This window comes from Fusarium musae, chromosome 8 (genome assembly GCF_019915245.1).
Source record: "Fusarium musae strain F31 chromosome 8, whole genome shotgun sequence".
Taxonomy (NCBI): Eukaryota; Fungi; Ascomycota; class Sordariomycetes; order Hypocreales; family Nectriaceae; genus Fusarium; species Fusarium musae.
In genome coordinates, this window is record NC_058394.1 from 955,069 (window position 1) to 968,775 (window position 13,707).

Consider the following 13,707-nt stretch of genomic DNA (forward strand, 5'->3'; position numbering starts at 1 on the left):
GGATGTATCCGCGTTGATGAGTGGAGATGGCAAGGTGCAGATAGATGGAGTGATGTGGAGTTAAGAGGGGCTGTCATCACGTGACGCTACTAGTGTCTGGATATGGGACTCGGCTTCAGCCTCGAGGTAACATTCCAGCGTGTAAACCATTGTGTACTATAAGGCTATGAACTGATTCCTAATACTGTTGTCTATGTTACGGGTTGGTTTGGCGACCCGGAGCACAAGAAAACAGGATATATGTTTCGTGATGAACTACTAGTTCCAAAGTGGAACTCAGCCCAGATATATGCGTGAGCCGTCCCCTAAGTCTCCAAGACATCTCCGGTTATCCCAAGCAAACCTGTCTCAAGATAATATTACTAAAACATACACTCCCTCATCAAGAATTGCTTCTCTTATCTTGTCCATCTTATTTCGTATCCGATCCGAAGCAATGGATAAAATTCCCAAACAAATCGCCATCGCATATCGTTCCCGAGACTCACGATGCTCCACCAATCCTTACCAAACTCGGTATTAATTAGAGAAGGAAATCAATACCATAAGCGGAAGTCCTAAGCAAATGCTATGCTGTGACTACGGCACAGGATCACGGCTACTGTCACCTGGCCTTGGTTATCTGAAGACATGTTTGCCGAGGGGCCCAGGTTTCACTTGACCTATCTTTTACCAAGGGAGCCCGCGCTTTGATGTTACTCCAGCATCGAAATCTTATCAATCATGGCTGTTACTATACCAAGTCCTTCTTTCAAGGTGGCTCTTGTTCAGATGAAGCCAAAGGTCAGCCACCAACATATAATCCTTTTATTCAACTGACACTTACATGCTAAACAGCCCCTTGACGCTGAACATAACTTTGCACATGCTGCCGAGCAGATCCGTATCGCTGCTGATCAGGGTGCTGCACTGGCGGTACTGCCAGAATACCATCTTACAGGATGGGTCCCCGAAGAGCCCTCTTTCGCACTCTCCCCTGAAGACGCTGGCAAATATCGAAAGAAATACCAAGACCTCGCCGCCGAGCTTCATATTAATATCTGCGCTGGCACTTTTGTTTCCCATGCCCCTAAATCTGATGATCAACAAAACGCTGATGCCAGACCCACGTTGTTAAATACGTCGGACTTCATCGATCACAACGGAAACCTCCTCGGCACTTACACAAAGACCAACCTCTGGATACCAGAAAGACACACATTAACGTCCTTTGTCGACCATGCTAAAAACATATCCAAAGATGATTACGCTGCCCCCAATCCCCATCAAGTCATCGACACCCCTCTCGGCCGAGTCGGTATCCTCGTCTGCTGGGATCTTGCCTTCCCAGAAGCGTTCAGACAGCTCGTTTTGGCGGGCGCCAAGATCATTATAATTCCTTCATACTGGACGGCGCTTGATATGTGCAAGGATGGTCTTGCATATAACGCCGACTGCGAGAGGATGTTCATCCAGTCTGCCCTGGTAACCAGGGCATTCGAGAACACCGCCGCCGTTATTTATTGCAATGCCGGTGGGCCCGCAGCAGAGGGTTTCTTTGGCTGTAGTCAAGTTGCGCTACCTATTGTTGGAACGGTGCCTGGGAGCTTTACAGATGGCGAGGAGGCCGTGCGTATATTGGATGTCGATATGAAGACGGTGGATATCGCGGAACGTAATTACCAGATCCGACAGGACTTGGCCAGGGATGATTGGCATTATGGGTACCTCAAGAACACGGTCGCAAGACTGTAGGATGTAATACTTGATACTTACTTAGTCACTCAATGTCATGTTTGTGCCAGTTGTCTCTCAACCCCTCTCGCGTGTAACCCAGCAGACATACACAAACCGGAGAATGAGTTCTTAAAAGGTCGGCTTCTCCATAGATGCAGTCATCTGCAACAAGGTTGCTGATCGTTACTACCTCAAAGACCAAGGCGTCTGTTATTATATGCATAGCACTGAAAATTAGGCCCATGGGGAGAAATAAATGGTAAATTATTACAGTTTGTCCATGTCGCGATAACCTCGAGAAAGACGCAGCTTTTAATAGAATGGCAAAATCCCACGCTCTTTAACTAAACCAATACCAATACATCATATCGCTACCCACTATCCTAGCATCGCTATACAGTAATCCCACCAAGTACGATTATTCATCGTGCTTCGAGGTTGAGCTAGAGGAAATTTCTTTGGGGCCCCTCTGTGACACTGTATCTGTCACGGGCAATTCTTCCCCCAGAATGCACTCAAGTTTGGGTCCCTCGTAAGACTTTCTCTTTCCCAGCCAAAGAACCGTTACAAATACGATGAAGATTCCCAATACTGCAATCACATAGTCTAAATCTGTTAACGTCTGGCCAACCTATTTGCCTGGGGTGACTTACTCATAGTTGACACGTTGACGGGAATTGCAGGAGGGAAGCAAAAGAACTGTTCAAGATGTGTCAGCATCAGGTCTCGAATCCGTCAAAGTGAGATGCTTACAACAGAGGTCACAGCTACAAATATAACGGCTGTGTAGTTCGCGATGTAGCCTTTGACACGACCAAGAGAAAACTCGGGAGGCTGCGAAAGCACCATTTGTCGACCTCGAATCAGTAGGATAAGCACAGGCGCTGCATATGAGAGATTGAGGAAAAGTGTACAGCTTGCAATATAAGCATTAAAAGCAACCTCGGGGCCTTTGGGTACATTAGTGGTAAGAAGGAAAAGGTTTAGAAGAGAAGCATACCAAGGTAAAGAAGACCGAAGAGAAGGTTGAATATAGCCTGCACGACAATGGCTCGAACGGGAACGTTGAGCTTGGGATGGAGATGTGAAAGACTTCAATAGTTAGCTTTGTTTGTACATAGAATGGAGATAGGATGCTTACTATCTGGAAAAAGGAGTACCACCATCTCGTGCCATGGCCCAGATGAGACGACTGCCGGAGGTAACACAACCATTGGCACCGTTGACAAAACACAGTGCAACGGCAACAGTGAGTACGGTTGCAGCAGCTCGGCTGTTGGTCGCTTGCAGTATCATCTCTGTAAGAGGGCTTTGTGTAGGCGATGCGAGTAGCAGATCAAGGTCGACGAAGCAAAATAGCATGACGATGATGAAGAATATTCCGCTGAGGACAGTTAGTGGGAGACTTTTAGGGGGGTGATCAAAACTTACGTCACGCCTCCGACCAAGACTGCCGCAACCATGGCTTGGGGGGCATCCTTGGATGGTCGAGGCATTTCTTCAGTCATATGTGCCACGGCATCCCAACTTCACCATGTCAGCTATGCCCAGTAGAAAACGGTGAACTACTTACCCAATGAAGCTCAGAGCTGACTGCAACAGTCCAAGCATCCAAGCTGTGCCATCACTCCATCCAGTGGTATTGGAGAAGTTGGTGAAGACGAACTCTGCGTCAGTCTTTGGAGAGGTCGCTAGAAGAACAATACTGATGACGACGACGCTGAGCAAAGACCAGTACACTAAGAAAGGTCAGTTTGAATAGGGGCGCATCTATAGCTCGACTTACAAGCGCCTTCGTTCCATCGGTTCAGGATGGGATAGCCAAAGATATTCAGAAACACACCAACGATAGACACAGCGACGAACATCAAATACGTGCTCCATTGGGTAATTTCGTAGCTACCGCCAGAGCCGACGACAGCAGCCGCAGCGAGAAATCGTGCTATAGCATGTCAGCAATTGTTTTTTTCCGTAATCTTAGATATATACCTCCGAAGTAGGCTGCAGTTGTGTTGAGAGTCAACCAGCCAGCAATATTTGTCCATCCGACAAGGAAGCTCTGTTGCAATTAGCAATATGCATAAGAGGTAGTCATGGTGAACCTCACATTAATAGTCTTCCATTTCTTGGACGAAAGAGCAAAGGAATAGTGATACTGTCCTCCGGCTGTAGGATATAGAGAGGCCAATTCTCCTACACTTGCAGCCAAACAAATATTACAAAGAACGCAGAAAATAAAGCCATAGACGAAACTAACAGAGCCGCCTGATGGCATTACAAGACCTATTGATCCAGCAAGAGAAATCCATGTACTGCGGTCAATTAGTTGGCGACTTTCATGTGACGCGACGGACGGTACTCCTTACTTGAGAATGGCAAAGGCCATGCCGATCATAGTGATCTTTGAGAACCTCTTCTGGAGGTGACCCTCCTGGGCTGGTGCATCGGTCGCCATACTTGCTACTGTCAATCAATTACGGTAGAGTAAGGGGAGCAGAGATGAGGTTTAAGCTTTTACCCCAGACCGAGACCAGATATAAAAAGCTGAACCAACGTTGGTCTCATCTTATCGCGCGTTGGCTGGCAACTTACTCGCGACGGGCGCCCAATCAGCGGGTAATGAGTCTCCGCCTCCGCGTTGCGGGGGGGAATTGATCAAATGATGGGCTAGACCAGAAGCGGTAAACAATAGCTTAGGAAAACTGGCTTGAGGCGTATTTTTAGGTTCCATTGTCCCGTATTTCTCGGCAGATAAGGCTGCGAGATAAAGGGACACCCTTGTTCTAGAATCGGATCATGGGAAGAAAGGGGTTCGAAAAGGAGAGAATGAGGTGATGATAGGAGAAGGAATTCTAATTGATATTGATAAGATATAGATTTGGTATTCCCAAGAATAGTGTTAAGTACATAGTACTTTCTTGTAAGAAACAAACCCTCATTGTTAAATCTCTGATTGGTTCTCTGTATACAGTGTAGGGTAAACGGGAACATATCCAACAGTCAACTCCAACATTGGAATCGTAAGCTACCAAGGTCGTCACACTTTGAAACGATAGTGTAAGATCAATATGTCTGTATTTCAATTGGAAAGAGTATAGATACACAAGGTTGTTTTAATTACAGTCCTTGTCTTGACCTGCTCTTTTTCTACCGGGTAACGATGTTCAAGCTTAAGTCACCACCTCTTATGACGATACATGATCACTTTGAATTTTAAGAGCATTTTTGTCAGAGTAGAAGGGGAAATATTTGAATGATTATTTAACTTCTCTGACGAGAATGATGCTGCGTAGAGTTCTTGTGCCAAAATCACGTAAACTTTCAATAAAGCAGACACGAAGCCCCCTCCAGTCTCGAATATCAATCCACATAAATCGTAACTCGAGTCAGTCTGGAACTTGAGTCTCTGTAATAGAAGGGCTCAATTCTTATTACTAGAGCTCTTCTTCGATGCCTCGACTCTTTCCTCGATCTTAGAAATCTTGGCAGTCAGTAAAGGGCTTGGGTATCAGAATACTTGGACATACCACGCTTTTCGAAGGAGAGGAACCAGCATCTTGAGTCCATGCACCAGCATGGGCAACCATAGCATCCTGAGCTTTTTTGTGGTTATATTTGACGGGATCAAGAGCCATTTTGAACGGAAAGGCGTAATCAAAGAATTGTAGTTGATAAGAAACTCGTAGTTTAAATGGTTCAAGTAGTGGAATATGATTTCTAAAGTTGTATTTAAGCTTATCACCATAATCACCATCTTATATAGTCATGAATCGGAGCTACTCTGCCATGAAGCTACTCTTCAGATTGTAGTTTTCTCAACTACGCTTGGTCACGAAGCCGCTATACAACCTGAACGCTGCTCAGACACCTGTCGTGATCTTTGGCATTGCCAGTTCTGGAAAGAACAAACTTCATCCATCAGGTGGCAGAGAGATCTATTGGCGGTTGATAGGTTGACCCAAAACTAGTCTGCCTCATGACAGTCTCTGTCCTACTCAAGCATCAGATCTATAAGAAGTTGGGTGGAACCCAGATCCGGAAGTTCCAAGCTTTCAATACCCGGAATATGAGATGAAATGTGATAGAGGTGCAGTAGCTTCTCCTGCTGATCGACGCGATGAACCAGATTACGAGGTTTCCCCTGAGTATCTGGAGTTTATCTACAGAAAAAGAAAAGAAGGCTGTCATAGAGGCCAAAGCGCCTCATTGGAATTACCTGATACGGTATGGTGTGCGGTTTGCCATTTTTACCAACTTTTACTGAGCTGAGATTACTCGCTGAGGATGTTTCCAAGCCACATTCAACGATAATGCCAACGGCCAAGCAAAAACTTGAGACAAAAGTTTGGAGTTACCATATTCGGTCTAGTTCAGTTCCGGGGGGTTGAAAGAACAACAATGCCATGACTTGCTGTCCAATTAAGGGCCAAAGACAAGGGTTACTCCAATTTTACAGTACATAGACCACTGGGCACTAGCTGGGAATGACGTGTTGATTGATTACTTTGTTGTTGAGGTAAGAGGATAGAAAGTAGAATCGAAGACTGTATGATTAATGTATCCTTATGTGTTTCCTCACATTCGGATACGTAGTGTAACTCTAACTTCTTGTCAGTCAAGAGCCAGTATCTGCAGGTGCCTGTTACCAGATTTCTAGCTCACTTCCCGAGCAATACAGCGACTAATGGCTCCCCGGGAGCTATCCTTCATCCACAGCCGTGCCCCCCGAGCTGCTGGGCTGTCAGACAATGCAGTGGACGAACACAAAGATCTAATTGGTGATCTATACTTGACCCAGAATTATACTCGAGACCAGGTAATCAACTACCTAGAAACAAATCTGAGTTTCACCATATCGTGAGTATGCTGTTCCCCATATGATTATTCCACTGATGTCGTTGTCCGTAGCCGGGATCAATTCTCTAAAGCAACGAGACGTTGGGGTTTTCACAAGCAGCCCCGAGGAAGCATCTCTGTCCAGTCTACCCCAAATGGGACGGCCAGTCAGAGCACGCCTGGTGAAACTGCCAGTAACGAGCCATCCTGTTCTGCCACCGTCGATGACTCTACGGACCAAGGTCTCATACTTACAAATGAGTCAAGCAAACGTCCCAGAAGTGGCACAAGCTCCATCAGTCGCAGGAGTGATATCACAGCCTACGGCCCATCCTCACCTCTTCCTCACCGCCCACTGAAGCGACCGAAACCCAGAAGCGAGTCAGGTGACTACACTGCAGAAAGATCATCCGACACACCACTGAACCAGTCTACTAATGGAGATTTCATTTCTACCCCATTCACTGCGCAGTCGAGTCCACGCTGCCAGTACACATACGATGACAAGCTGTCGGCAGATTATCTATCTTGTTGTTATCGCTACATCAAAGCTTTCGGCTACTACCTTAAGATCTCGATTCCCTTTCGATTCAAAACGCCTTCAGCCAAACAACGACGCGCTAGGATACTCGATTTGGCAAGGACTGCCAAGAAACGAAGAGCCTACGAGATTGTGACAGTGATGATGGAGTCTGAGCTCAAGATGAGCAATGATCCTCTGATTGGAGAGGAACATAAGCATCACCCTTACGATGAGGCGGATATGAGTCCCATGCAGTCCTTCCTATTCCATCGCCACCTTGCGCAGATATACGCCCATAACGGAGATATTAGTCTTGAACAACAACATCTAGACAAAGCCAGAAAATTTACGAAAGCTTTCGATCCACTTGGCCCAGATTCTATAGACCTTTGGACATTGTTACGCCTCCAAGGAGAGAAAGATCAAAATATCCCGGAAGGGCTACTGAATTCACTCGAGTGGGATAATGCATTGTTCGTACCAGATATGAGGCGTTGTCTTACGCAGTGTTGGCGCACCCTGGGAACTCGCTACGGTCTTGTGCCCGTCCAAACCTGCGGTAGAGAGATGCTCGAGGATATGAAGCCAAGTATAATGAGTGATTTGGCTTTTAAGAAAACCCCACTCTATGTTTGGGAAAGATCCAGTTTCCTGTTTACTTACTTTTGGAATAAGATTCAAAAGGGGCGATTATGCCCTTTTCCTTGGGGACAAAGCCTCCCTACGATATCGGCGACACACTTTTTGATGGTTGTGAGCAGGATCATTGTTCAAAGGTCGCTTCTCGTCTCTTCTGAAACTAGCAGTGGTTCATTGGGACTTCAAGCTTCAGACGTGTCACTATATTGTGAAACTATTCAAGCACTTCTTTATGACAGCATAAGCACCCCAGATCATGTCAAAAGAGAGTTTGTCACTCAATTTGCCGAGCATTACTCATGGTCTCCGCCAGCCGCTTGCGAGAGTGAACTCGTCAGAGAAGTTCGGGCTCATCAGATGGAAGCACTCGAATCAGTCTTGTCCACTAGAAGTAGCCGCTCGCCAACTCCTACTTCAACTCCATTAAAGGAGACGACAGCCTTTAACGTGATCCCCGGCGAAGTTCGACGTTCATCGACTCATAATGAGTATTTGGACTCGCTGATACAGCAGATAGAGCAACTAGCCTCCCCTAATCAGAGAGACACCGTCCTACATATTGAAGGGGGCCTCTATCCGCCATCTCTAGGTTCTTCTAGTGCTTCTTCTCTTTTGAGAACATCTCTGTCTTCCCACCACATGTATCTGAATGCATTGAATGGAGATCCTACTCTCGGCAGATCCTTGGCGTCTCTGTCTTCATGCTCTTCTCGAGTGTCAGGATCCAGCTCACTTCGGAGGTTCAAAGCCGCAGCGCTAAATAAAAAAGGCCAGTCGACTACAACGCTGGCGCTGGGAGTTCATGGCTTATTGCGAGACTGGGAGGGGGGAGAACTGCTAGATTTGAAACCGTTCATGCCAACTTTGGTAGAGGGGGAAGAAGGCAGGTCAACAATACGGGGGATGATAGGGAGGCTACTTAAAGGAAAAGGTACAGCGGACGAAATTGGCTCAGAAAAGCGTCCAACGGCCTCAGAAGTTTACTACCGTGAATATTAGACTAGAATAAAAGCTTAATAGAACAGATCACAGAAGTAAGATTAGACTTGGCGAGCGATATACTCTAGAACTTTAAAGTCTGGAGGAATGATTAATCACACATATGGCTGGTCGCCATTGAAAATAATGATTTGATATTTGTTGCTAGTTATGCGTGTAATTAATTAGGGAAGATTGCTGGAAATAGAAAATCATCGACTCGATGAAGAGTCCGTCTTGGTAACTTCGACTGTCGTTATCATAGTCTTTGTGATACCACTTTGAAACTGGCCCCTATATCCTGCATTGCCAGCACTCTCATCACTTGACCTCCCCTCAATCTCTGTCTGAACTGTCGTCCTGTTGATCACCCCAGAGGGACTGGCTATCCTATCTCGAAGCTCATACTCCTGTTGACCAATATTGATGGCCTTTTGACTGCTTGTCTCATCATCGCCCCTTTTACCACTAGACAAGACGTGCCAGTTCTTGCCACTACGCATGGTGCCGCTTCGTAGAGTACCGCGACCATAGTTTGTATTGCCTGTTGTTGGAGTCTTTTTGGAATTCTTGCCATAGGTGCTGCCAAGGAAGCTTCGGAACAGTGGACGCAGACAGGGTAGACTGCCTGCGATGATACCGACGTTGAGCTCAACGCTGGTCCAGATTGTGATGTTGCGAGAGTCCCATAGCCAGTCACCGAGCTTGCCGTAGTTGGTGACGTATCCAAGTTTGGTAAAGGCAGCGGCACAGGCAAAGACACCAAGACTGAGAATGCCAATGAGGGTTACCCGTGTGCGGAAGTGCACGTTGAGTTTCCAAAGCATGGGTGTTGGGATGATGATAGCGAAGAGAAGATCAGTCAGGATGTTGAACGCGGAGTTCGTGTACGAGAGTGATTGTAATGTCTTTTGTGACCAGCATTTCGAGGGTACGGTTGGATCCCAGAGGACACGAATGTCTGTACATTGAAAGATGACAGTCTACAGCACAACGTATTAGTCATTTGACCTGGGCGTCAGCGTAGATACATGGCTTACAAAGAAACACCCAATGGTGTAGATTGACATGAAGATCATAATAGACAGAATTAACCATTTGTAGAATTTGGTAGACGCAATTCGAAGGAGGGCGCATCCGACGGACAATTTGACTATGCAGATTGCTATCAAGAAAATGGGCTGACTTATAAAGTTCAACTTCATTCCTATCATGTAGACATCTGGGTCAACATCGCCAATGTGCTTTCCACCGCCATAAGCAAGCTGTGCGAAGATTACACCTTGGCCTGCCCAGGATAATGCAATGGTAAATATCATGAAGGCATCCTAAGCGCAGACGGTTAGAAAGATCCAGGACCTGGCACAAAAGAACCAAGAGTAAAAAGGGGAGAAAATAAACGAGATGAGGCATTGACGCAACTTACATCCCAGCCAAGGTTGCGAATCATAAACAACCGCACGTAAACGCGAGCCAAAACAACAATAGTCGCCAATGTGATCACCAAGACCGTCGAAACAAGAATATTGACGGCTCCATTCTCGTCAGGATTCGAAGGGAGCTTAACCTGAGGATCCATGGTGGCCGAGGGAAGGATGTACAAAGACCCAAGAACTTGGGACGATGGAGAAGGGGCGGGATAATAAGAAAAGAAACACGCATGCGAGAGGGGGCAGCCAGGGGGTTCTCTATCGATCCTTTACGTCGAGTGCACCACGTTTTCGGCAGGGTGTTTGACAAGCTAGAACACGAAATTTCCACTGACCAGGAAATCAAATCAAAGAGTATGCATACTGCCTCGGCTGCGAGTCCAAAAGAAGCCCTCTGTCATTGCTTTGACGCAGCTGAACCACCAAGTCTAATCAAAGATTCTACACATATTTCTGCTCTAGAGAAGACCCTTGCATTGCTACTGTGACTCCAACGTTCAGTTGTGTCATACGAGTTCCCCAACGGGGATTCTGACCCTGGCCGGAGGCAACTGGCCTTACCAGGATTGGATTGATACATCTGCAGGTCGTCTGGATAAAGGACTTATGAAACGCTCAGGTCTCGCTCTTGTTCTGCATTCAGGTTATAGCCGAGGCTAATAGAGAAGGTCGAGGTAATATCCGTAGCGACCAATGCGGTGCAGGTCTTGGCGGCCCACCTGACGAGGAGAGCGAGGTTATCTCGACCTGAGTACGGATACGGATACCTATACTATGTGTGTGATATGCATCTCTGCTGCATGATCTGACCTATTTGATCATGTACTCGGATGCAACTCCGCGATCGAAAATGGGTGGGTTGTCATCTCTTCTCCAAGTGAAACATCTGGGTGACATCGAGTGATTCGCGAGGGAGATCGACATAACGATCAGCAACAATCTTTTACTAGTCAGTCATGCTAGTCTAGTCGGAGAAAAGTAGTAGTATTAGCCAAAACACGAATCTTTGGTCCCGTCACTAACGGGAATGTCAATGTTCGTGTCCGAGATGTTATGGATCCAAAAACTCCACTCACCTAAGCACGGAACTGTTCCGGATCATTAACCCTAGTTGTTCCCGGCGTCAAAGCGTCAATCTGGCGCTCACCTACGCTATTGCTATTACTCCAGCATCTTTATACTCTCCTGAAAATCCAGGGCTCTGGAATATGACGAGTACGTCGGTCCCATGGCTTCAGCTGCAGGATCATGCATTTCGCGAGACAAAGACCTACCGTCGTAAGCACTCTATTCCCCTGAATTAAGAATCGTCCGGTGGCGTAGTTGGTTCCCCCCCTGCAATGCCAAAGCTAATGCAAATCCGCTCATGGGTCCCTAAATCGGATTAGATCTAAGCTATAACTTATCTGGCCGAACGAACCGAACCCCTCCGTCTCGGCAACGAGGCGAGGTACGGGCTTTTACGAGTCCACAGAAAAGTTCTCTTCTACCGTTGGTTCTAGGGTCTTTAGTCAACGACCCTGCCTTCGCCTCGGGGTAATATTCCCATTAGAGATGTAAGCGTACTCGCTCCAATTGATAAGCCCTAGGACAAGATCCATGGGCTGGCCCTGAACGATTATGCGTGGCAATCCTTGACCTGGAAATGCAGGAGAAGGGGAAATGTCCAAGGGGATGATACAGTAGTATATAGCTCATCACATTTCTGCATCCAAGACACTCTTCACTCACTGGTCCTTCAAGCCATAAACCGGTGCTGCAAAGAAGATCCCTGCCCTTTCTTTTCGTCCCTTCTTTCTCTTGTCAAGGTTGCCATCATGCGTGCTGGTTTCATCTCCCTCCTGGCCCTCAACGCCGCCGGCGTTTTGGCTGCCCCGCAAGCCACCACCGTTGACTCGTCTGCACCCGAGGTCACCAACCTCGATCAGCTCGCTGATCTTGCTGCTGCTGCGTATGAGACTGCCCAGGACCTCGCTGGGGATAAAACCAAGCGTGCCAGCACCTGCAGCTGGAGCAACGTCCGTGTTCGGCGAGAATGGTAAGCTGGCCGTCCTTCTACAGCAGCATATTCTCTAACATCTGCTACAGGGGCGCCCTCTCTAAGAAAGAGAAGAAGTCTTACATCGACGCTGTCAAGTGTCTCCAGTCCAAGCCTTCCAAGTCTCCTGCGTCTTTCGCTGCTGGTGCCAAGACGCGTTTCGATGACTGGGTTGCTGTGCATCTGAACCAGACTCAGACGATCCACTACACTGGCAACTTCCTCACATGGCACCGTTACTTCACTTGGTTGTATGAGGAGGCTCTTCGAAACGAATGTGGCTACAAGGGAACTCAGCCTGTAAGTAAAGTCACAACGCTACTGAACTACTCTCACTAATATTCTGATAGTACTGGGACTGGGCTCTCACTGCCCTCAGCGGCCTCAACAAGTCTCCTGTCTTCGATGGCAGTGACTTGTCGCTCTCTGGTGACGGTGAATTCATCCCTAACGAGCCTGATATTGTTCTCGGTGCCTCAAGTGGTCTCCCCCCCGTCTACCTTGCCGCTGGCTCTGGCGGCGGCTGTGTCAAGTCTGGACCTTTCAAGGACATGAAGGTGAATCTGGGCCCTGCCGCTCTTGACCTCCCCGGCGGTGGTGTCGCTGCCAACCCCAACCCTCTGGACTACAACCCTCGCTGCTTGAAGCGCGATCTGAGCGACTCTGTCAACAAGCGTTTCGCTAACGCTACATCTGTTCTCAACAACATCCTCAAGCCCAAGACTGTTCTGGACTTCCAGATGCAGATGCAGGGTGTTCCCGGCACTGGCGACATTGGTATCCACGGAGGTGGTCACTACTCTCTCGGTGGTGACCCCGGTCGAGATGTCTTCACTTCTCCCGGTGATCCTGCTTTCTACCTACACCACTCCATGATTGATCGCGTCTGGTGGATCTGGCAGATGCTTAACCCCAAGGAGCGTGTCAACGGCAAGAATGCCGTGCAGGGCACAAATACTTTTCTCAACATGCCTCCCAGTGCTGATACTACACTTGAGGATTATGTCAACATTGGTTGGGTTGGACCTGAGCGACAGATCAAGGATCTGATGAGCACGCTTTCCGGACCATTCTGCTACGTCTACCTGTAGACAATAGCAGAATGGTATCAAGTACATAGCACGTATTCATCTTCATCCGCTAAGCGTTCTCATTATTAGACAATAGACTTTAATGCTGTCGATTGAATTCTATCTGCGATCGTCTCCTGGGTTGCGTCAGGACCCCAGTAGTTCATCCTCGTTTCCCTGAGATCTTCACCTGCATCTTCCGTAGCAACAATACTACCAAAGACGGGGTCTTGGGTCTCATACGGCTAACTTTGGAGAAGCACTTAGCAGCAGGGTACAGTGGTATGATCGTGCAACCGTCTCTTGGCACCCGGGTAAGCGTTCAAGCGAAGCTCGTTCGAGGTCCAGACCCACGGGTTCACTCCGTTCCTCCTGATAAGCTCGCTTGCCGGGGCATCTTCCTCAAGCAGTCCTGGGTGTAACCCTACACAATCTGTTGTTGAGAAAAGTCCCAACTGATTCTTGGCACATGCTGTC

General features: G+C 47.5%; 4 protein-coding genes across 4 annotated transcripts; 2 read left to right on the plus strand and 2 right to left on the minus strand.

Annotated features, from left to right (window-relative positions):
- Positions 1-723: 723 nt before the first annotated feature.
- On the plus strand, positions 724-1,734 carry J7337_010555 (uncharacterized protein; the record flags this gene model as incomplete). Its single annotated transcript, XM_044828133.1, has 2 exons — positions 724-783; positions 838-1,734. 2 exons carry the CDS (start codon positions 724-726, stop codon positions 1,732-1,734), a joined length of 957 nt encoding a protein of 318 aa, XP_044676687.1.
- Positions 1,735-2,280: 546 nt separating this feature from the next.
- Positions 2,281-4,171, minus strand: J7337_010556 (uncharacterized protein; the record flags this gene model as incomplete). Its single annotated transcript, XM_044828134.1, has 10 exons — positions 2,281-2,307; positions 2,470-2,666; positions 2,717-2,808; positions 2,858-3,100; positions 3,148-3,243; positions 3,290-3,455; positions 3,503-3,658; positions 3,706-3,775; positions 3,974-4,028; positions 4,083-4,171. 10 exons carry the CDS (start codon positions 4,169-4,171, stop codon positions 2,281-2,283), a joined length of 1,191 nt encoding a protein of 396 aa, XP_044676688.1.
- Positions 4,172-8,904: 4,733 nt separating this feature from the next.
- On the minus strand, positions 8,905-10,271 carry J7337_010557 (uncharacterized protein; the record flags this gene model as incomplete). The annotated part of the gene is made up of 2 exons (XM_044828135.1): positions 8,905-9,675; positions 10,119-10,271. The coding sequence occupies 2 exons, from the start codon at positions 10,269-10,271 to the stop codon at positions 8,905-8,907; spliced, it is 924 nt and encodes a 307-aa protein (XP_044676689.1).
- Positions 10,272-11,939: 1,668 nt separating this feature from the next.
- J7337_010558 (uncharacterized protein) lies at positions 11,940-13,251 on the plus strand (the record flags this gene model as incomplete). The annotated part of the gene is made up of 3 exons (XM_044828136.1): positions 11,940-12,160; positions 12,211-12,460; positions 12,511-13,251. 3 exons carry the CDS (start codon positions 11,940-11,942, stop codon positions 13,249-13,251), a joined length of 1,212 nt encoding a protein of 403 aa, XP_044676690.1.
- Between the last annotated feature and the right edge of the window lie 456 nt (positions 13,252-13,707).